The 24,632-nt window shown below is 40.6% G+C and overlaps 1 protein-coding gene across 3 annotated transcripts in view; it reads right to left on the reverse strand.

Moving 5' to 3' along the window:
- FUT10 (fucosyltransferase 10) overlaps window positions 1-24,632 on the reverse strand; it is a 103,793-nt gene that overhangs the window by 32,367 nt on the left and 46,794 nt on the right. For all 3 annotated transcript variants that reach the window (XM_068532178.1, XM_068532177.1, XM_068532176.1), the window contains exon 3: window positions 21,947-22,782. In XM_068532178.1, the coding sequence (XP_068388279.1) occupies window positions 21,947-22,782 (836 nt within the window). The remainder of the gene's footprint in view (window positions 1-21,946; window positions 22,783-24,632) is intronic.

Below are 24,632 nucleotides of genomic sequence, written 5' to 3' on the forward strand. Positions count from 1 at the left end.
CAACAATCAACAAGGATTGAATTAGTGATTAAAATTTTAAAATAAACAAGTAAGAAATAAGACAAGTATTAACTAGAAGGAAACCAAAAGCCGTACAAAGGGAAACAAATCATAGTATACTACATTGCTCGTATCCATAACCAGAGAAACACTGAATATCAAAAAATTAGTGTATAAGAGCATGTTATTTAGAAACATTGAGTAAGAACCAAAATAATTAGCTAACTATGGTGATAAGTGGCTGCTTCTAGGGAAGGAGAAAAGGGAAAAGAAGTAGAAGACTTTTTTTTTAAACTAACTTCGCAGAACTATTTGATACTTTAACCTATGCACATGTACATCTTTTTCTAAAAATAATTTTTTTTTAATGTGAAGATAGTAGGGTTTCGGGGGTGGAGTCAAGATTGCAGACAAGGAGGACGCAGAATTCACATCCTCCCACAACCAGGGCGCCTACCAGGCACCAGTGGGTGACCACGGACACCTAAGGGGACGGAAGGAACCCCCAGCGACCGGGTAGTACATGGAGTGTTGGAGGGAATGAGGGGGGAGGAGAGCAGAAGTGGAGGTGGGACGGGACTGGAGTCCCTGAGGGGTGGCTGGGGGAGGGGAAGGAGTCCCACACCTGAAGGGGTAAATTGTAGGACCATTGGGAGGGCAGAGGATCAAAAGGGAGCATGGACAGGTCTCCCCCGCCCACTTGGGCCCCCAGGAGCCTGCTGAGATCCTGGGCCTGATCTTCTGCCCAACGAGGCCTCCTCCAGCCACGCGGGTCCTGAGGGAGTGGGAGGGAGGGAAGGGGGAGCAAAAGTAAAGGCCAGACCTCGGGGACCTGGCACCCCTGGGGGGCGGCTGGGGGAGGGGAGGAGTTCCTACACCCAGCGGGATCCACCCACAGTTAGGGGTCCAGTGGGGACAGGGGAGATGCTGGCGGAGACCCTTGAGGTGTGGCGCGGAGGAACAGAAGGGAACATGGCCAGCGCTTTCCCTGTCCACTTAGGCACCGGGGAGCCTCTTGGGCTGCCAGGCCTAATCCTCTGCCCACACAGCCTCCTTGCTGCCTGCAGAGCCCAAGACCCACCCCTACCCCCCACCCAGGGCCTTACCTCCAAACTCCAGAACTCCACACTTCCGAGGTCCCACTTTGGATCTGCAGCGTCTCCCCTTCCGCACAGGTCCTAAGCAGGGGCCCCACCCTATGCTTGAACGTTGCCCCGCCTAGGCCCTGCCCCCAATGCCTTTTCCAGTTGCATGGGTCCTGAGCCCAGGCCCTGCCCCATGCTCAAATGTCACCACCCCAGACTAGGTCCCGCCCCACCCTAAACCCCGCCCCTGCCGAAGTTCCACCCCGGCCTAAACTCCGCCCCCCAAAGCCAAGACTTTTTTTTTTTTCTCTTTTCCTCTTTTAGATTGGGGTTCTGTTTTACCTTGCTGTTGATTCATTTATATTTTTATGTTTTCTAATAAATCTTTTATTTTTCTAATTTTATTTTATTTTTTATACTTTGTTATCGTTCTGCTCCTTTTGGCTTGTTCCCCCTTTTTTTTTTTCTGTTGTGGTTTTGTTTTACCTTGTTGCGGTTGTTTAAATTATATTCTTATTATTCTTAATATATATTTTATCTTTTTAATTTTATTTTGTTTTTTATTCTTTGTTATTATACTGCTCTTTTTTTTTTTTTTTGCTGCACCATGCAGCTTGAGGGATCTTGGCTCCCATGCCAGAGGTCGGGCCCGAGCTCCTGTGGTGGGAGCTCTGAGTCCAAAGCACTGGACTAACAGAGAACCTCAGATCCCAGGGAATATTAACCGGAGTGAGGCCTCCCGGAGGTGCTCATGTCGGCACCAAGACCCGGCTCTATCCAACTGCCTGCAAACTCCAGTGCTGGATGCCTCAGGCCAAACAACCAGCAAGACAGGAATACAGCCCCACCCATCAAAAAAAAAAGATACGACAAAAAAATATGTTACAGATGAAGAAGCAAGGTAAAAACCTAAAAGACCATATAAATGAAGATGAAATAGGCAACCTACCTGAAAAAGAATTCAGAGTAATGATAGTAAAGATGATCCAAAATCTCAGAAACAGAATGGAGAAAATACAAGAAACATTTAACAAGGATCTAGAAGAACAAAAGAGCAAACAAACAGTGATGAACAACACAATAACTGAAATTAAAAACACTCTAAAGGAATCAATAACAGGATAAATGAGGCAGAAGAACAGATAAGTGAGCTGGAAGATAAAAAGGTGGAAATAACTGCCAAGGAGCAGAATAAAGAAAAAAGAATGGATGAAAAGAATTGAGGGCAGTCTCAGAGACCTCTGGGACAATAGTAAACGCACCAACATTTGAATTATAGGGGTCCCAGAAGAAGAAGAGAAAAAGAAAGTGTCTGAGAAAATATTTGAAGAGATTACAGTTGAAAACGTCCTTAACATGGGAAAGGAAATAGTCACCCAAGTCCAGGAAGCACAGAGAGTCCCATACAGGATAAACCCTAGGAAAAACACACCAAGACACATATTTATTAATCAAACTAACAAAAATTAAATTCAAAGAAAAAATACTAAAAGCAGCAAGGGAAAGTCAAAACATAACATACAAAGGAATCCCCGTAAGGTTAACAGCTGATCTTTCAGCAGAAACTCTGCAAGCCAGAAGAGAGCGGCAGGACATATTTAAAGTGATGAAAAGGAAAAACCTACCACCAAGATTACTCTACCCAACAAGGATCTCGTTCAGATTCGATGGAGAAATCAAAAGCTTTACAGACAAGCAAAAACTATAAGAATTCAGCACCACAAAACCAGCTTTACAACAAATGCTAAAGGAACTTCTCTAAGTGGGAAACACAAAAGAAAAAGACAGACAAAAACAAACCCAAATCAGTTAAGAAAATGGTAATAGGAACATACATATCGATAACCACCTTGAATGTAAATGGATTAAATGCTCCAACCAAAAGACAAAGACTGGTTGAATGGATACAAAAACAAGACCCATATATATATGCTGTCTACAAGAGACCCACTTCAGACTTCAGGACACATGGAAATAAAAACAAAATAAACAAATGGGACCTAATGAAACTTAAAAGCTTCTGCACAGCATAGGAAACCATAAACAAGATGAAAAGACAACCTTCATAATGGGAGAAAATACTTGCAAACGAAACAACTGACAAAGGATTAAGCTCCAAAATATACAAGCAGCTCATGCAGCTCAATATCACAAAAACAAACAACCCAATCCAAAAATGGGCAGAAGACCTAAGTAGACATTTCTCCAAAGAAGACATACAGATGGCCAACAAATACATGAAAAAATGCTTAACATCACTAATCATTAGAGAAATGCAAATCAAAACTACAATGAGGTATCACCTCACACCAGTCAGTATGGCCATTATCAAAAAATCTACAAACAATAAATGCTGGAAAGGGTGTGGTGAAAAGGGAACCCTCCTGCACTGCTGGTGGGAATGTAAATTGATACAACCACTATAGAGAACAGTATGGAGGTTCCTTAAAAAACTAAAAACAGAACTACCATACGACCCAGCAATCCCGCTACTGGGCATATACCCTGAGAAAACCATAATTCAAAAAGAGTCATGTACCACAATGTTCACTGCAGCACTATTTACAATAGCCAGGACATGGAAGCAACCTAAGTGTCCATCGACAGGTGAATGGATAAAGAAGATGTGGCACATATATATACAATGGAATATTACTCAGCCATAAAAAGGAACAAAATTGAGTTATTTGTAGTAAGGTGGATGGACCTAGAGTCTGTCATACAGAGTGAAGTAAGTCAGAAAGAGAAAAACAAATACCATATGCTAACGCATATATATGGAATTTTAAAAAGTGGTACTGGTGAACCAAGTGGCAGGGCAGGAATAAAGATGCAGATGTAGAGAATGGACTTGAGAGCACAGAGGGGGAAGGGTTAAGCTGGGATGAAGGGCTTCCCTGGTGGTGCAGTGGTTAAGAATCTGCCTGCCAACGCAGGGGACACAGGTTCGAGCCCTGGCCCGGGAAGATCCCACATGCCACAGAGCAACTAAGCCCGTGCGCCACAACTACTGAGCCTGAGCTCTAGAGCCTGCAAGCCACAACTACTGAGCCCATGTGCCACAACTACTGAAGCCTGCACGCCTAGAGCCCGTGCTCCACAACAAGATAAGCCATGACAATGAGAAGCCTGCGCACTGCAACGAAGAGTAGCCCCTGCTCACCGCAACTAGAGAAAGCCTGCACACAGCAATGAAGGCCCAACACAGCCAAAAATAAATAAATAAATTTATTTAAAAAAAAAAAGCTGGGGTGAAGTGAGAGAGTGGCATGGACATATATACACTACCAAATGTAAAATGGATGGCTAGTGGGAAGCAGCCGCATAGCACAGGGAGATCAGCTCGGTGCTTTGTGACCACCTAGAGGGATGGGATCGGGAGGGTGGGAGGGAGGCGCAAGTGGGAGGGGATATGGGGATATATGTATACATATAGCTGATTCACTTTGTTGTACAACAGAAACTAACACAACATTGTAAAGCATTTATGCTCCAATAAAGATGTGAAAAAAAAAAAGATAGTAGGGTTTATAATGTGTCAGGTTTGTAATGATTAGACTCTTCATACATACTAAATTTAGAAAGCAGAGCAGAAAAACCAATCTGAAATATAACAATGTAGGTGCCTACCTACGGTTGGATGAGCATATTCTCTTTCCTTAAAACTCCAATAGAAAACATATGAGAAGACACTACGGGTGTTTAGCCTGAAAAAGAGATGACTTTGAGTGAACATAAAGCTTGTTTTGAAACATCTATAGGGACTATAGGGGACTTCCCTGGTGGTCCAGTGGTTAAGAATCCACCTTCCAACGCAGGGGACGTGGGTTCCATCCCTGATTGGGGAACGAAGATCCCACATGCCGCAGGGTAACTAAGCTGGTGCATGGCAACTACTGAGCACGTGGGCCACAACTAGAAAGCCTGCACGCCGCAGCAGAGGATCCCACATGCCACAATGAAGATCCCACGTACCACCTTGAGTTACACACCGATTCCTTGACCAAATCACTGAAGCCAGGAGGAGACAGGTACCTGCCTCCTGACCAATTGTGGTGACCAGGGAGGCAAGGCCACACATGATGACACCTCCCTTTCTAATTACATGTCTAGAAGAGTAAGGCAGAAGCAGAATCCGAAGAGAAGGGGCAGTTCTGTCCCAGAAGACAGGAAGAGTGCTAGGCAGATAAAATAAATGTTCCTACATACACAAGTGAGAATCTGAGTTAGCTGGGAGAACATCTTAAAATTAAACCGCGAATCTTGCTATCTTTCCACATGTGGTAAACTGAGAGGTGAACATGTGTCTTCTGAAAGAGCTTTCTGGGAGTTTATGATAGGTATCCTAACCCCGGAGAAGCCCCTCTTATATAATGGTGTGTTACTTGTGTAACAAGTGTGTGTGTAACTAGGCACCACAGGCCCAAGGGTAATAATAGGGAAATAAATAAAAGCATAGATCCACCAAATCAAACTTTAAATAAATAAAATAAGTTAATGTGGAAAAAAAAGAGAGATCCCACGTGCCGCAACTAAGACCCGATGCAGCCAAAAATTTTTTTTAAAAAATAAATAAATATATTTTAAAAAAATGTGTGGGTGTATATGTTCCTGTAAATAAATAAATAAATAAAGGGACTACAGGTGGAAGAGTGAACTAACTTGTTCGGTAGAGCATGAAGGGTAGAGTTGCCTAAATCCTCCCTTCTCTTGAGCACTACTGACAGATGGTCATAGAGCTTGGCTTCCAAGAGCCTGAAACTAGAGTAAGGATTCTTTACCAAGACAAAATTGAGCACAGAAAACCAGAACACAAACCCAAATAGCAAACCATTAGGAAATGCTAAGACTTACAATTTGGGAAGTCTAAACACCAACTGAAAGTTCAAAGGATCAGAAGCAGACTCAAAACTGGGGTTACTATATCCAGAGTTCATGGTTGGGTGGAGACTGTATTTGGAGCAAGACAGCAATCAAATAAGGAGGACCCCAAGCGATTACTACAAAACAGCTCTGGAAAGGCCATTGCTCACCTTTATTGACTGATGGGTACAGACGCAAGGCTGCATCTCACTGAACTAGAGTCAGAGCAGGTAGCTAAGAATGAACTATAGAAGGGGAAGTCTGGGTTCAATATAAAGACAAATATAACCGTCAAAACTAACAAAAGATAAAATTTGCTACCCTAAAAAATAATGAAATTGCCAGCACTGGGAATGTTCCAACATAAATTAGTGGGATGACTTGTTCATTATATTTGAATCACCAGTCAGCTGGAAGCTGTACCGACCACATAACTTCAATGGCCTTCCCAACCCTGACCTTGCATAGCTTTCTACATGAGAAAGTCAGTAGTAATACTCTCTTTCCTTGCCTGCCCACTCAAAGTTCTTCCAACAGTGTAGGATAAAGTTCCATCTGAGGTGACATCATAGAGAAAAGAATCTTGTGAAATGGACTCTTTTAACTCTAGTGTTCTTCCAGAAATATTTCACAGTGTGACCTGAAGGAAGTGTGTCTGATGAAATAGTTATGACATATTTAGAAGTGACTAGCTTTCAGCATCCTAAATTGCCTTTCCAGCAGAGGTCCTGGGCAGAAAAACAAGCTGCTCCTAAAGTACAATTAATAAGTATTTTGCCTTCAAGGAGAATATGGCTCCTATTTTAACAATAAGGAAAAAGTCAGATAATCTACAAATTCATAACTTTCCTTGAGTTCATCAGGGAACCGAGATCACAACAACCAAGTAAACTAAATCCCAAAGAGTGATATGCCCCTCCAAGGAAAGATGGATACAGGATCTATTTCACCTTTGGCAGAACACAGGAGAATAAGGCGGCTACCACACAAGTAGGTAACAAGAAATCAACTAAAATTTTAACAAATCCTTAAAGGTATGGGCTACCATGTTAGTTTGGAATAGCTGGGAGTTTGCACCAAAAAAGAGCTCAAACTCACTCAAAAGCTCTTTTCCATGGACCTCCATCAGATGCCCAGGAATAAGACTGGGGGCAGCGCAGGACCCTGGAAACAGGCCCCCTCCTTGGCCCAGTGCAGGGAGGGAGACATTCAGGAAGCCCCTTCCATCTACCCAGATTCTTCCCTCACAAAGAGAAAAAGCCTTAAGACACTGAGGAAGCAGGAGCAAGGGGAAAATCTACTCTTCCCCCACACAAAATTCATCTGTCTCATGGTTTGAGGGAGGCTGGAAACTACTTTAGGCCTAGGATCCTACTGTTATACCAAAGGTCTCCTACCCCTGAGAGGGACACAAAATTCTTTCCCATCCAAACCAACCCTAGATAAAAGGCAAGGTTTGGCTGCCATATGAAGGAGAGGCAAGAACAACGAGAAACCTTCACTCCTGAGGTCCAGGAATGCAAAGCCTGTCTAAGCCTGAGGCTGCCAAGATAACAAAGAACGCACCCTGCCCACACCATGAGCCTACCACTCAGTAACAGGCAACAGCAATTTACTGCCGATGGAGGAGCAAGAGCATGGAGACCTCCTCTGTGACCCAGCAATGCGGGAACTACCAAGAGCTGAGAGTAGGGGAGAAATGCTGAGAAAAACTATTTCGTCCCAGGTCCCACTGCAAGCACAGGTAATTATTATAATTATCAATAATAATATTTAATTATTTATTATTATAATTATCAATACTGGAATAATTTGAAGTTGTGGAGCACTAAAGGTAACAGTAGCAACACAAACCCAAATTTAGCTCAATTCCTGACTAGACCGACTCAATCCCACAAACACTAACAGCCTGACAGAAAAAGAGGCATGCCCATTTCCGAGAATAAATGTTATTTCCCTCAGTCTCTGTACTTCCGTACATGATGTCCAGCAATCAATCAAAAATCATGAGACATATTAAACAACAACAACACTGTCAAAAGAGAAAGCAATCAACAGAACCAGACTCAAGGATGACTCAGATGTTGGAACAATCAGGCAGGAACTTTAAAATAACTACCATTAATATGTCAAAGAACACAGTGGAAAAGGTAGACAACCGGCATGAATATAAGAGGAATTTCAGCAGAGAGATGTAGTATAAATAAGAGTCAAATGGAAATGGTAGGATTCAGCAGCTTAAGAGATACTGAATTAGGTGATCTCTGAGCTACTTTTAACCCTGACATTCTATGATTCTAAGACCACCACTTCAATAAGGTAAGAGAAGAAAAATCAAAATAATGAAATGGATGGTTTACATGGAGAAAACATGAGGCAACTGGTAATCGCACACTTGGAATTGTTCCCTCACATCTTCAATTTAAAATATTTTTTAAAATGAGAAATTACTACACACCTTTGGTTAGAAAGTAAATTCTATTAACCTAAAGACAGACTGTCTGCTTTGTTTATTTTATTTTTTTTAACAGATCTTTATTGGAGTATAATTGCTTCACAATACTGTGTTAGTTTCTGTTGTACAACAGAGTGAATTAGCTATATGCATACACATGTCCCCGTATCCCCTCCCACTTGAGCCTCCCTCCCATCCTCCCTATCCCACCCCTCTAGGTCACCGCAAAGCACCGAGCTGATCTCCCTGTACTATGCTGCTGCTTCTCACCAGTCAACTACTTTACATTCTGTAGTGTATGTATGTCCATGCTACTCTCACTTCACCCCAGCTTCCTCCTCCCACCCCATGTCCTCAAGTCCATTTTCTATGTCTACCTCTTTATCCCTGCCCTGCAACTGGGTTCAAAAGTACCAATTTTTTTTTTAAGATTACATATATGCGTTAGCATACGGTATTTGTTTTTCTCTTTCTGACTTATTTCACTCTGTATGACAGACTCTAGGTCCATCCACCTCACTACAAGTAACTCAATTCCATTTCTTTTTATGGCTGAATAATATTCCATTGCATATATGTGCCACATCTTCTTTATCCATTCATCTGTCGATGGACATTTAGGTTGCTTCCATGTCCTGGCTATTGTAAATAGTGCTGCAATGAACATTGTAGTACATGTCTCTTTTTGAACTATGGTTTTCTCAGGGTATATGCCCAGTAGTGGGATTGCTGGGTCATATGGTAGTTCTATTTTCAGTTTTTTAAGGAACCTCCATACTGTTCTCCATAGTGGCTGTATCAATTTACATTCCCACCAACAGTGCAAGAGGGTGCCCTTTTCACCACACCCTTTCCAGCATTTATTGTTTCTAGATTTTTTGATAATGGCCATTCTGACTGGCAAGAGATGATACCTCATTGTAGTTTTGATTTGCATTTCTCTAATAATTAGTGATGTTAAGCACCTTTTCATGTGCCTCTTGGCCATCTGTATGTCTTCCTTGGTGAAATGTCTATTTAGGTCTTCTGCCCATTTTTTAACTGGATTGCTTGTTTTTTTGATATTGAGCTGCATGAGCTGCTTGTATATTTTGGAGATTAATCCTTTGTCTGTTGTTTCATTTGCAAATATTTTCTCCCATTCTGAGCGTTGTCTTTTTGTCTTGTTTATGGTTTCCTTTGTTGTGCAAAAGCTTTTAAGTTTAATTAAGTCCCATTTGTTTATTTTTCTTTTCATTTCCATTACTCTAGGAGGTGGGTCAAAAAAGATTTTGCTGTGGTTTACGTCAAAGAGTGTTTTTCCTATGTTTTCCTCTAAGAGTTTTATAGTGTTCGGGCCTTGAGTCTTTAATCCATTTGGGGTTTATTTTTGTGTTTTGTGTATGGTGTTAGGCAGTGTTCTAATTTCATTCTTTGACATGTAGCTCTCCAGTTTTCCCAGCACCACTTATTGAAGAGGCTGTCTTTTCTCCATTGTATGTTCTTGCCTCCTTTGTCATAAATTAGGTGCCCATATGTGCGTGGGTTTAACTCTGGGCATTCTATTCTGTACCATTGATCTATATTTCTGTTTCTGTGTCAGTACCATACTGTCTTGATTACTGTAACTTTGTGGTATAGTTTGAAGTCAGGGAGCCTGATTCCTCCAACTCCGTTTTTCTTTCTCAAGATTACTTTGGCTGTTCGGGGTCTTGTGTGTTTCCATACAAATTGTAAAATTTTTTGTTCTAATTCTGTGAAGAATGTCATTGGTAGTTTGATAGGGATTGCACTGAATCTGTAGATAGCTTTGGGTACTATAGTCATTTTCACAATATTGATTCTTCCAATCCAAGAACATGGTATATCTCTCCATCTGTTTATGTCATCTTTGATTTCTTTCATCAATGTTTTACAGCTTTCTGAGTACAAGTCTTTTGCCTCCTTAGACAGGATTATTCCTAGGTATTTTATTATTTTTGTTGCAATGGTGAATGGAGGTGTTTCCTTAATTTCTCTTTCTGATTTTTCATTGTTGGTGTATAGGAATGCCAGAGATTTCTGTGCATTAATTCTGTATCCTGCAACCTTACCAAATTCACTGATTAGTTCTAGTAGTTTTCTGGTGGCATCTTTAGGATTTTCTATGTATAGTATCATGTCATCAGCAAACAGTGACAGTTTTACTTCTTCTTTTCCAATGTGTATTCCTTTTATTTCTTTTTCTTCTCTGATTGCTGTGGCTAGGACTTCCAAATCTATGTTGAATAAGAGTGGTGAGAGTGGACAGCTTTGTCTTGTTCCTGATCTTAGAGGAAATGCTTTCAGTTTTTCACCACTGAGTATGATGCTTGCGGTGGGTTTGTCATATACGGCCTTTATTATGTTGAGGTAGGTCCCCTCTATGCCCATTTTCTGGAGAGTTTTTATCATAAGTGGGTGTTGAATTTTGTCAAAAGCTTTTTCTGCATCTACTGAGATGATCATATGGTTTTTATCCTTAATTTGGTAATATGGTGTATCACATTGATTTGCGTATACTGAAGAATCCTTGTATCACTGGGATAAGCCCCACTTGATCATTTTGTATGATCCTTTTAATGTGCTGTTGGATTCTGTTTGCTAGTATTTTTTTCAAGACTTTTGCATCTATGTTCATCAGTGATACTGGTCTATAATTTTCTTTTTTTGTGATATCTTTGTCTGGTTTTGGTATCAGGGTGATGGTGGCTTCGTAGAATGAATTTGGGAGTGTTTCTCCCTCTGCAATTTTTTGGAAGAGTTTGAGAAGAATTGGTGTTAGCTCTTCTCTAAATGTTTGATAGAATTCACCTGTGAAGCTATCTGGTCCTAGACTTTTGTTTGTTGCAAGAGTTTTCATTACGGTTTCAATGTCATTACTTGTGATAGGTCTGTTTATATCTTCTAATTCATCCTGGTTCAGTCTTGGAAAATTGTACCTTTCCAAGACTTTGTCCATTTCTTCGTGGTTTTCCATTTTATTGGCATATAGGTGTTTGTAGTAGTCTCTTATAACCCTCTGTATTTCTGCAGTGTCAGTTGTGATTTCTCCTTTTTCATTTCTAATTTTATTGATTTGCATCCTCTCCCTTTTTTTCTTGATGAGTCTGGCTAAGGGCTTATCAATTTTGTTTATCTTCTCAAAGAACCAGCTTTTAGTTTTATTGATCTTTGCTATTGTTTTCTTCATTTCTATTTCACTTATTTCTGCTCTAATCTTTTATGATTTCTTTCCTTCTACTGACTTTGGGTTTTCTTTGTTCTTCTTTCTCTAATTGTTTTAAGTGTAGGGTTTGATTGTTTATTTGAGGTTTTTCTTGTTTCTTGATGTGAGATTGTATTGCTATAAACTGCCCTCTTAGAACTGCTTTTGCTGTGTCCCATAGGTTTTGGGTCATCGTGTTTTCATTATCATTTGTTTCTAAGTATTTTTTTACTTCTTCTTTGATTTCTTCAGTGATCTCTTAGTTATTTAGTAGTGCACTGTTTAGCCTCCATGTATTTGTGTTTTTTACAGTTTTTTTCCTGTAATTGATTTCCAATCTCATAGCATTGTGGTCAAAAAAGATGCTTGATACAATTTCAATTTTCTTAAATTTTCTGAGGCTTGATTTGTGACCCAAGATGTGATCTATCCTGGAGAATGTTCCATGTCCACTTGAGAAGAAAGTGTATTCTGCCACTTTTGTGTGGAATGTTCTATAAATATCAATTAGATCTATCTGCTCTATTGTGTCACTTGAAGCTTTTGTTTCCTTATTTATTTTCTGTTTGGATGATCTGTTCATTGGTGTAAGTGGGGTGTTAAAGTCCCCTACTATTATTATGTTACTGTAGATTTCTCCTTTCATGGTTGTTAGCATGTATTGAGGTGCTCTTATGTTGTGTGCATAAACATTTATAATTGTTATAGCTTCTTCTTGGATTGATCTTTTGATCATTATGTAGTGTCCCTCCTTATCTCTTGTAACAGTCTTTATTTTAAAGTCTATTTTATCTGCTATGAGTATTGCTACTCCAGTTCTCTTCTGATTTCCATTTGCATGGAATATCTTTTTCCATCCCTTCATTTTCAGTCTGTATGTGTCCCTAGGTCTGAAGTGGGTCTCCTGTAGACAGCATATATATGGGTCTTGTTTTTGTATCCATTCAGCCAGTCTGTGTCTTTTTGTTGGGGCATTTAATCCATTTACATTCAAGGTGATTATCGATACGTATGTTCCTATTACCATTTTCTTAATTGTTTTGGGTTTGTTTTTGTGGGTCTTTTTCTTCTCTTGTGTTTCCCACTGAGAGAAGTTTCTTTAGCATTTGTTGTAAAGCTGGTTTTGTGGTGCTGAATTCTCTTAGCTTTTGCTTGTCTGAAAAGCTTTTGACTTCTCCAACGAATCTGAATGAGATCCTTGCTGGGTAGAGTAATCTTGGTTGTAGGTTTTTCTCTTTCATCACTTTAAATATGTCCTGCCACTCCCTTCTGGCCCGCAGAGTTTCTGCTGAAAAATCAGCTGTTAACCTTATGGGGATTCCTTTGTATGTTATTTTTTGTTTTTCCCTTGTTGCTTTCAATATTTTTTCTTTGAATTTAATTTTTGTTAGTTTGATTAATATGTGTCTTGGTGTGTTTTTCCTTGGGTTTATTCTTTATGGGACTCTCTGCTCTTCCTGGACTTGGGTGATTATTTCCTTTCCCATGTTAGGGAAGTTTTCAACTATAATCTCTTCAAATATTTTCTCAGCTCTCTCTTTTTCTCTTCTTCTTCTGGGACCCCTATAATTCGAACGTTGGTGAGTTTAATGTTGTCCCAGAGGTCTCTGAGATTGTTTTCAATTCTTTTCATTCTTTTTTCTTTATTCTGCTCCTCGGCAGTTATTTCCACCATTTTGTCTTCCAGCTCACTTATTTGTTCTTCCTCAGTTATTCTGTTATTGATTCCTTCTAGTGTATTTTTCATTTCAGTTATTGTGTTGTTCATCTCTGTTTGTTTGTTCTTTAGTTCTTCTAGATCTTTGTTAAACATTTTTTTTAATTTTCTCAATCCGTGCCTCCATTCTATTTCCAAGATTCTGGATCTTCTTTACTATCATTACTCTGAATTCTTTTTCAGGTAGATTGCCTATTTCCTCTTCATTTATTTGGTCTTGTAGGTTTTTACCTTGCTCCTTCATCTGTGACATAATTTTTTGCCACCTCATTCTTTTTTCTTTTTTTTTAATGAGTGGGATTGTGTTCCTGTCTTACTGGTTCTTTGGCCTGAGGCTTCCAACACTGGAGTTTGTAGGTTATTAGGTAGAGCTGGGTCTTGGCGCTGAGATGAGGAACTCCATGAGACCTCACTCTGATGAATATTCCCTGGGGTCTGAGGTTCTCTGTTAGTCCAGTGGTTCGGACTCGGAGCTCCCACCGCAGGAGCTTCAGCCCGACCCCAGGCTCATGAACCAAGGTCCCGCAAGCCATCTGGGGCAGCAAAATGATAAATAAATAAATAAATAAATAAAATAACAAAGTAAAAAATAAAATTAGACTAGGAAACTTACAGGTATGTTAGGAAGAATATAAAAATAAAAATATAGATGAATCAACAACCGGAAGGTACATCACTACCACAATAGTAAAAAAGAGGAGGAGAGAAAAGAAAAAAACAAAAAAACGCGGGGAGAAAGGCCTTGGCTGTGGAGGGCAGGGCATAAGCAAGGGTGAGGTTTGGGCAGTGGGCGGGGCCTATGCTCTGGACTCACAGGGCTGGAAAAGGCCCTGGGGGCTGTGGGGGGTAGGGCTTAGGCTCAAGGAACAGAAGGGGCCCAGGTGTGCTCCCCACCCCTGGTCTCAGAGGGCGGGGGACCTCACCTGGGAGCCAAGCAAGCTTCCTCGGCTCAAGTGGGTGGGGCAATCGCCCTCCGATCCTCTCCAGTTCCTCCCAGATGGCTCCTCCCGCCTGCCTCTCCTGATCTCCCTGGCCTCCCTCCTATGCCCCCAGGACCCATGAGGCCTGGATGGGGCTTTGAAGGGGGGTGGTCCCAGCTTGGGAGCTCAGCAGGCTCCCCAGCCCAAGTGGGCCAGGCGAGCGCCCTCCGCTCCTCTCTCGCTCTTCCCGGAGAGTCCCTCCTGCCTGCCTCTCCTGATCTCCCCGGCCTCAAGGGCACTGATACTGTCTGGCCTCCACTTCTCCTAGCCCCTCAGTCCCCCTGTGTCCTACCAGTTCATTTTGGGGTTCCTCCCATCTCCCTGGGCATCAGAGTCTCCCACCAGCAGCCGGCAGGCGCCCTAGTTGTGAGGAGATGCTAACTCTCCATCTTCCCACACCACCATTTATGCTTTGTTTATTTTAAACACAAATAGGAAATCTCTAAATTGTCTTGTCCTTTAGAAGCATGGCATACTGCATATTTCCTTTTTCTTAGAAATCCTCTCCATTTTCATACCTTGTTTATAATTCTAACTTCAAAAGATCATCCAAGTTATTTACAACATATTTAATCTTTAAGAAGAAAAATTTTGACCTGAGGTATGTCTATTGGATGAGTTTTAAGAGCTGACATTTATGATACAGGAAGAATAGGTCTTATACTCAGTAGGTATTAGATAAAAGTGTGTTCAAAGAAAAAAATGCAAAGCAGCTCTTTCTCTCCTGACAGCTGTTCATTTGATAACTTAGGATTATTACTCCTGGTGATGATTTAGTACCATCACTAAAATGACAGGAAGGAGTTTTTTATTAAGGCATAAATTCACAAGGACAAACAAAATAATGGAGACAACAGCAACAAATTTTTGGAAGTTGCCATTTGGTGGCAAATGACTTAGTTGACCTGAGAAAGCTGAGTTCTAAAAAGCAGTGGGAAAGCAGTAAAGCAACTCAGTCTACAATGCAGAGTTCTCAAGATATTAGGAATTTGGTGGCATAAAGAATCTCTGAAAACGGGTAAAAAGATGGGACTAAAACCAGAGAGCTGCTTGTCATTTTTGGTAAGAAGCAATTAAAACCCCAGATCATCACTCTGCACAAACAGGAAACGGGTGTTCCCCACCCCAGAAAAATCAGAGGTGTATCCTCCAATGAAAGTTGAACAGTGGGTCTCTAGACTGGGGGAGAGTGGACACAGATGAGGGTAAGGACGCTGTACTCTAGCTGACACCTCTTCTGTACCTGAACCTCTTATCCTCACCTGTCTCTTGTTCCAGCTGTGTAGGGCTCTAACCAACTGGGCACCTCACCTCCTCCCATGTGACTCAACTTCCTTTCCTGAGATTTAACCATTGAAATCATTGTGAAACTCTTCTCAGCACCCATATCACACATGTACAACCTGAAAGTGAGGAGGAGCTAAGCCCAGTGGGGCAAACTTTTGATCAAAGGGAAACTGGAGCAATGGATAAATTCTCTCCCCTTCTTTACCTTAAAGGAATGGTCCTGAGATACAGTAAATGCTTCTCGGGGTGGGGCCCCAAGGATTAACCAATGCATCCCACTTAGAGGCACTCAGTTCAGTACATTCTCAAACTGGCTCTCGTTCCTTCACTGCTTCACTCACCCGTTCCTCACTCCCCCTTTCTAGGACTGTACCCCCAGTCAAACCAAAGCACAAATGTCTCTGCTTCCATTTCCATTTTCTGTGTTTAAATAGTTGGTACCAGAAGTGGTCCTAGAGAGTATTATTCACCTGATGGCAATAAGGTCCCACTGCCAATAGTAAATTACCAATAAAATTAATAAGGCTGTAAACTGTTCATCATCAGCACTCAGCACATAAGTGAGAAAGGAGTCCCTGCTCAGAGAGGAAATAGCTTATATGCCAAAAGGACCTGAAGGACCTGGTTAGGATGTACAGGCAAGAATTGGGGCATGTGTAAGAGTGTATCTTGAGGTAGTGTATCTTGAGGGTGGGAGGAATATAAGGCTAAACAGGGCATTATGGACCTGGAGGGACTCACTTATGACATGGAACTCAATGTTCTGGCAATGTTCTGAAGCTGGTCCTAATAGCTTGTTGACTGGTTCTTTAAAACTTAGACATGATGACAGTCTACTATAAATGAGATAGAGATGCTTGTGGATGGGCATTAACATAAAAAGTTGACTGGAACAGCTCTGATCTGCTATACAGATACCAAATTCAGCAAGGCAGCTGCAGTTGGGTCTACTGTCAAGTTAAGTAAATGGTCATCCCCCACCGTTTTCCATGATTTATCTTGTTTTTGTCAGTGGTCAGAAAGGTAAATTAAATGTGGGGGGCAGATATGATGGGCCCGTCATAAATCCCATCATAGAGTATGCCTAGTCAGTGCAGTAGAGGAAAAAGGAAGAAATAAAAGACAGATTGAGGGGGACAGGGGAAGAGTAAAATTGTCTTTATTTGTAAATGACATGATCATTTACATAGAAAAATCCTAGGAATTCAAAAAAAAAAAAAAAAAAAGATACCAGAACTAATCAGTGAGTTTAACAAGGTTGCAGTATACGAGGTCAAACATACAAAATCAATTTTATTTCTATATACTAGCAACGAACAATTGGAAAATAAAGTTTTTTTTAAAAAAAATACCACTTACTGTGGTATCCAAAAATGTGAACTTCTTAGGGATAAATTTGACCAAAGAGTTATAAAACTTGTACACCAGAAACTACAAAACACTGTTTAAAGAAATTAGAAAGACCTAAATAAATGAACAAATATATCATGCTTATTGATTAAACGTCTCTATATTGTTGTCAATTCTCCCCAAATTGACATATAGATTCAACAAAATCCCAATGAAAATCCCATCAAGGATTTTTGTAGAAACTGACAAAATGAATCTAAAATTTATGTGGAAAAGCAAAAGACCGAAAATAGTGAAAATAATTTTGAAAAAGAACAAAGTCGGAAGATTAACACTACCTCATTTCAAGACTTATTATAAAGCAACAGTACTCAAATATAGATATACTGATCAGCACAGAAACTGACCCATGCATATATGGCCAATTGATTTTTTAAAAAAGAAGCCAAGGTAATTCAATCAGGAAAGAATAATCTTTCCAGCAAATGAGGCTGATACAATTGGATATCCAAATAAACAAACCTCAACTCTTACATCACACCACAACACAAAAATTAACTCTAAGTGGATCATAGACCTAAATGTAAAAGTTAAAACAGCAAAACTTCTAGAAGAAAACAGAAGCAAATCTTAGAGACCTTGGGTTAGACAAAGATTTTTTTAAACAAGCCACAAAAAGCACAAGCTATAAAAGAAAAAATTTACGAGCTGGACTTCAACAAAATTAAAAACTTTACACTCCTATAGACACTATTAAGAAAATGAAAAGACAACCCACAGACTGAAGGAAAACATTTGTTAATTTTATAATTGACAAATGACTTGTATTCACAGTGTATAAAGAATTCTTACAAGTCAAGAATAACAAGTCAAACAACTCAGTTTTTAAAAAATGAGCAAAAGACTTAAAGAGATATATCACAAAAGAAGATATTGACAGCAAATAAGCCATCAAAAGATATTCAACATCATTAGTTATTAAGAAAATGTAAATTAAACCACAGTGAGATACACTATACACCCACTAGAAAGGCAAAAATTAGAAGACTGACCACACACCAACTGTTAATGAATGAACTCTCATACAATGCTGGCAGGAATATAAGATGGAGAAACTCTAGAAAATAAATTAGTAGTTTCTCAAAATGTTAAACGGACATCTACCATATGACCTAGCCAATCCACTCCTAGGTATTTACGGAAGAGAAGTGAAAGCATATATCCATACAAAGATCTGTACATGAATGTTCACAGCAGCTTTATTTGTAATAGCCAAAAACTGGAAACAGGTGCATGGATAAGCAAATTTTGGTATATCCAAACTTCAGCAATATAGAGAAATGGACTCTTGATACACACAGAATTGTGGATAAACGTCAACATTATCATGCAGGATGAAAGAAGCCAGACACAAAAGAATACACACTACATGATTCCATTTATACAAAATTCTAGAAAACTGCCTTGGCTTCTTTGTCAAAAGTGACAAAAAGCAGATGAGTGGTTGCCTGAAGAAGCGGGTGGAAAAGGGATAGATTACAAACAGACATGAGGAAACGTTTAGGGGAGAATAGAAATGTCTGTCATCTTGACTGAGGTGATGGTTTCACAGGTGTTTGCACATGTAATAACTAATTCAACTGCAAACTTTAAATATATGCAGTTTATTGTACATCAATTATACCTCAATAAAGCTAATTTTTTTAAGTTTACCCCAATTCTGTAAAGTTATATTCCTGATTATTCCATGTTGTCTCCCCTATTAAAGCCTCTTTGAGGACAGGATCATGTATCAATAAATGTTCTTTAATTAACATTAACTCCTGGGTTGGTCTCTTCAATACTGAAAGACTTTCCCCTACATAAATCAAGCAAACGACACTGAGAATAGGCCCACTCAGATTCACTAGGTGTGAGGAACAGATTCAAGATGGCCCCATGATATCCACACCTCCTGGTATTCACACCCTTGTGTTAGCCCCTCCCCTCGAGTGTGGGTGTTACTTGTCACTTGCCTCTAACCAATAGAGTATGACAAAGGTGAGAGGATGTATGTGATTACATGTATGTGGTTACACTCATGAGACTGTAGCACTGGTCTTGGCATCTCCCCCTCCCTTGCTGGCTTTGAGGAAGCAAGCAGCCATGTGGGGGAAGCACAGGACAGGGAACTGCGGGTGGCCTCTAGGAGCTGAGGGCAACCTACAGCCTACAGCCAGCAGGAAACTGAAGCCCTCAGTCCTACAACCTCAAGAAACTGAATCTGCCAACAAGCATGTGAGTTTGAAAGCAGACCTGTCCCCAGTTAAGCCTCTAGATGAGAACCCAGCCCTGACTGACACTTTGATTGCAGCCTTCCAGAGAACCCAGGTAAGCCACGACCAGAATCCTAACCCACAGAGACTGTGAAATAACAAAAGTTTGTTGTTTTATGCCACTAAGTTTGTGGCACTATTGTTTAAACAGCAGTAGATAACTAATACACTAGGTTTGTACGTTTATGAGAGGAGGAAGCAGAATAGAGGAAGGGGAAATGCATTGAATATTCTAAGAGTGTTTTCTACATCTAAATACCATGATTTAAACTACTATCAATTGTAAGATAAAAAATAATCAGAGTTGAGGAGATCAAATTATTTCTTTCAGCTTTTATTTGTCTGAAAGAGAAAAAGTGAAGAAACATTTACGTAGCTTACTTTAAGGCATACCCTATATATAAGCTGTAACAAATCTTACAAACACAAATGAAAACAGCTGGCCTAATACCGTTTAATTTACTTTCATGGTATGTTATGTTCTGCTTTTCAATAATGAGCACATTTGCATTTGAGAATTGCACCAAGTTCTCTGAAATGCAAGCAAAGCCATCCAGCCACCTCCACTGACCACCTCTCTGGGAGGAGAAGAGTATGCTGGAGGACGGCTTACTCTGTTTCTCCTCCAAGACTCCAGAGAGAAGGGCATTCAACTACACCACCTTCAGGCACTCTGAAATACCACAACCAGACAGCTGGTTCTGTGGGAAATGCATGAATGTATGTATCCTCCTATATCTTTGAAAAAGCTATTGCCCAATGTCACTACACCCTCTTTTCCAGTCCCCAGTAATCATCCCAATAGGGTTTCTGTGAGATGCGGGAGCAGTTAGGGTTTGGGTGCTTCTTTCAGTTTTCTGTGAATATAATCTCCAACATCGAAAAGGATCGTGAAAATGAGCCCAGGCAAATCTTCATCCTCAGAAGTTCTGTTTTCTGCCTTGATATATTTTCAGAATCAATAATTGGTAAAGCATGGGCAATTAATGTGGTCTCTACTTTCTCATGTGTTTTTTGCAGTGGCATGTGTATGTGTGTGTGTGTGTGTGTGTGTGTGTGTGTGTGTGTTTTGGTTTTTGCTGTAAGGTGGCCCTATAAATTAGGTCATAAAGGAAGTCACTGGAAATCAGGATGCATTCCCTGATAAGAATGATGTAATATTTATTGTTCCTGTTGCTGACCAAGACGCTCAGCTTAAAATAAAGATTTTATGAATAAAACTTTGTTATAAGAAACCAGATAAAATAATTTAAATTCTCATAATTATTAAAATTAGAAAAATAATGTTTCACATATTTTAAATTTGTCTAAGCATATACATATTTAGCACACGAAAGCCTCATACAGTATGTGTTCAATACATTAAAATAATTCCACACACTATTTATGTTTATGTTTGACCTGAAATTTCTATGCTAGCTAAAATAAACATTTAAATATTTAACAAAATTGTTTACCTTCAGAGAATTTAGATAAAACGTTATGTGTATATGGGAGTCAAGGAAATGATGGGTGACAGCCAAGTAGGGCCATCTCATATTTTTCTAGATTTCAAAGGTAGTTGAAAGTAACCTTTTTCTTTCAACAAGTTTCCTTTTAATGAATTCGTTTCTCTATAAAGTGGAACCATTCCTGTCATAAATAATAAAGTAAGCAAATAAACATTAAGAGCATCTAGAGGGCTTCCCTGGTGGCGCAGTGGTTAAGAATCCGCCTGCCAATGCAGGGGACACGGGTTTGAGCCTTGGTCCGGGAAGATACCACATGCCGCAGAGCAACTAAGCCCGTGCGCCACAACTACCGAGCCTGCGCTCTAGAGCCTGCGAGCCACAACTACTGAGCCCGCGTGCCACAACTACTGAGCCCATGTGTCTAGAGCCCGTGTGCCACAACAAGAGAAGCCACCGCAGTGAGAAGCCCATGCACCACAATGAAGAGTAGCCCCCGCTCCCCGCAACTAGAGAAAGCCCGCGCGCAGCAACGAAGACCCAACGCAGCCAAAAAATAAAAATTAATTAATTAATTAATTTTAAAAAAAAAAGAGCATCTAGAATTTGAAGATGTTACTAAGAACTTTAATTTTAATAATTTAAGAAAAAGAAGTCTTTTAAGGGTTATCCCTGACATTAATTGAATATTCTCTTTATATTAATAAGCATGTGTGTGTACCAGACACAGAAAGAGCAACAATCAGGGAGTGAGAGGAAGTGAGAGAGAGAGAGACAGAGAGAGAGAGGTTAATTGAGTGTGTATATGAAATGAAAATAAGTTTCAAAATGGCAGTCCATGGGGCATGAGCATAAGGGGTCTGGCATAAACCACAGCCTTGATGGAGAGGTTAAAGGACTGACCATGTGGATGCGATTCAGAACTTTCCATATTTTAAATTTTTTGGCCTTCTCCCTCCCCTGCAGCTTCCTTGTATTATTGCCCAGCACCTGCAGTATATTACCCTCCAGAAGAAACAATAAAGGAGAATTTAAGGCCTTCAGGAAGAGGGACAGGACTAGTAAACTTCATGACAGTCCTCAAAGAATAGAAATGAAATAGTCACCCTTGCCGCAGAGCCTGGCCTCTCTGATAGAAGTGAGGACCAGTGATGGGGCAGCTGCAATAGAATAATGCAGAGCAGCAGAGAACATCAAGACGGCCATCCCAGCACCTCTCTGCCAAACCCGGATTTGCTTACCTTTTCCTGGAGCCTAATGTTATCCCACACCTTGGTGCACACCATACACTCAAATGCGTCAATGTAGTTGTCCTGCTTGATGTCCTGCACCCCCCATTTCCGTTCCCTGAGAGCAGTGAGAAGTCGCTGATTCGAAATCTCACCCTTCAGCTTCCATTCTATGTAGGCCTGGTACAGTCTGTCGTCGTGATCCAGCTGTCTGATGTAACTTGCCAGTTCTCTAGGGTGAGAAAATTCTGATACCAGGATAGCACTTCTATTACTTGGAAGCCAGTCTGCGATGCTGGGTGATCCGTAATACACAGGGACAACCCCCAGTTTCAGAGGTCTCCAGAACTTCTCAGTGATGTAGTCATCGCAAACCGCATTCTCAAAAGCAAGGATAAACTTATACTGGGCAAGGATGCTATAAAAGTCACCAGCGTCCATAGAGGCTGGACCATTCAGCTGCTGAGGGAGAGCTTTGTTTCGCAAACACTCACCATAAGAATCGACCTCAATGTACGTCATCAGCTCTCGAACGTAGCTGTCTCTGTCTGAGGGTGGGTCACAGTCGGACTGTACGTACACCAGAGGAGCGAGGCTTTTTCGAAGGTTGTTTTTGGACTGCAAGGGGACCAGGTATCGGAGTGACTTCAGGACTTCTGTGCCCTCCAGGTACTGGGTAGTTAGTGGCAGGTGGGAATGCCGGCTGAAGGTGGCCGTGTAGTTGAACAAGGTGATGACTGGCTGGTGAAAGAGCTTATAATTGTTTTTCGGAGACTCTTCATGAAAAAGGGCCCAGTCGTGATGGGCTTTCCGAGGCAGAGGTAAGCTATCTATGTTAAAGTCAGTACCTAGGAGAAGAAAAGACAATGTAGTGTGTCCAAAGAACTCTGGGGTTTAAGTTTGAGTCCACCTGGTAAGATTAGTATACAGAGAAGTTTGAGGCTATAAATAAGTAGCATATTACAGTGTCTGCAAAATGCCTGGCAGTCAATCATGAAGCTTCCACCCTAGAAACTGCTCAGGGAGAGAATCACCAAGGAAAGGGACCCCCTCTCTCATTTTATGAAAAAGGAAATGGGAGAAGTGCCTATCCTGATTTTAAAGAATTTATTCCACTGCCTCCTGGCTTTTCTTCCAGAGGCATTGCCTAAGAGAGGGAAGGAGAAATGAAGAGACAGTTCTTAAAAAAGAAAAAGCAAGGGGCTTCCCTGGTGGCACAGTCGTTGAGAATCTGCCTGCCAATGCAGGGGACACGGGTTCGAGCCCTGGTCTGGGAATATCCCACATGCCACGGAGCAACTAGGCCCACGAGCCACAACTACTGAGCGTACATGTCTGGAGCCTGTGCTCCGCAACAAGAGAGGCCGCGATAGTGAGAGGCCCACGCACCGCGATGAAGAGTGGCCCCCGCTTGCCGCAACTAGAGAAAGCCCTCGCACAGAAACAAAGACCCAACACAGCCAAAAATAATTAATTAATTAAAAAAAAAAAAAAAGAAAAGAAAAAGCAAGAGAAAGGAAGCCAAAAAGGGAAAAGCAACCAGCTTGGCAGACTGATTAACTGAAAAAAAAGTGAAATCATGCAAAAGTAGCCAGAACAAATATACAGGAAAAAAAATTTTTTTTTAATCTAAAATGATCAATTTCAACAAAGCACAGCGAATCAACCTTAGTAAAAATGGTAGACAAGAGGCTTTTAAAGACTTAAGAGCTGATAATAGCACTATGTTACAGACTGCTACAGGATGGACATGAATTAACAAGCACATCAAGAAATGAAGAAGGCATAACAGGATTATAGTTATGAGTGATTCCAGCTTCCACAGGATTAATTGGGGAAATCTTTGAAACACGATAATGTGCAGACAGAAGTGATGGATATGGTAAGCCATTGTTTCCTGACTGCGTGGGTGGAGACCCAACCAGGAAGAAGTTATTTCTATAACTGAGAAAGAAGAATTAAGACAATATCACAATACGTAATACAGAATTTCTAAGGTGTTCCGGACACTGATGATTTTTTGGCCCCGTGATTTGATTTTTTAAATATAAGAAAATGGCACACACACAAAAATCCATCTTCTAGCATCCACTGGGGGAAAACACACCAAATAAATTCTTCCAGCATAATAAAACATATTCTCTGGTAGAATTCATAAAAATTAGTTATTTAATGCCAGTGCACACTCTCTCAAATAAATATATACTCTTTGGTGCCAACAGTACATCAGTGAGGAATCAGTTAATCAAGAAAGGCTTTTAAACAATTAAAAACCAAATAAAATTATGCTGGAAGATATATACTGAGCCCACAGAAACTGCTGGAGAAAGTACAGACTACTGTCTTGATAACAGGCTTTCATTTCTCAATGATCAGGAATGAAAGACTAACATCTAAAAATGGTCATATATTTGTTTACTTGGCATTTGCTACATTGGACCTTTAGCATCAAAAAAGAATTTCATCCACACACCTGAAATGTAATGGCATGCAGAGCTGTATGGTCAGTAATGGTTAATAACGAAACATGAAGACATGGAAGAGAACTTGAGAGGAAAAGCAATTTATCACATCCAACTAGCTGCTGCTCATAAAGGTTCTAGGCTGGTCAAGTGGCCAACAATGGGAACTGAACCCATAAATTTGAGTTAGAACATAAAGCTTCCACCAAAGGCAGAGCAGAGAATCAAGGCCATCT

Source organism: Eschrichtius robustus, chromosome 21, assembly GCF_028021215.1.
Source record: "Eschrichtius robustus isolate mEscRob2 chromosome 21, mEscRob2.pri, whole genome shotgun sequence".
NCBI classification, from domain to species: Eukaryota; Metazoa; Chordata; class Mammalia; order Artiodactyla; family Eschrichtiidae; genus Eschrichtius; species Eschrichtius robustus.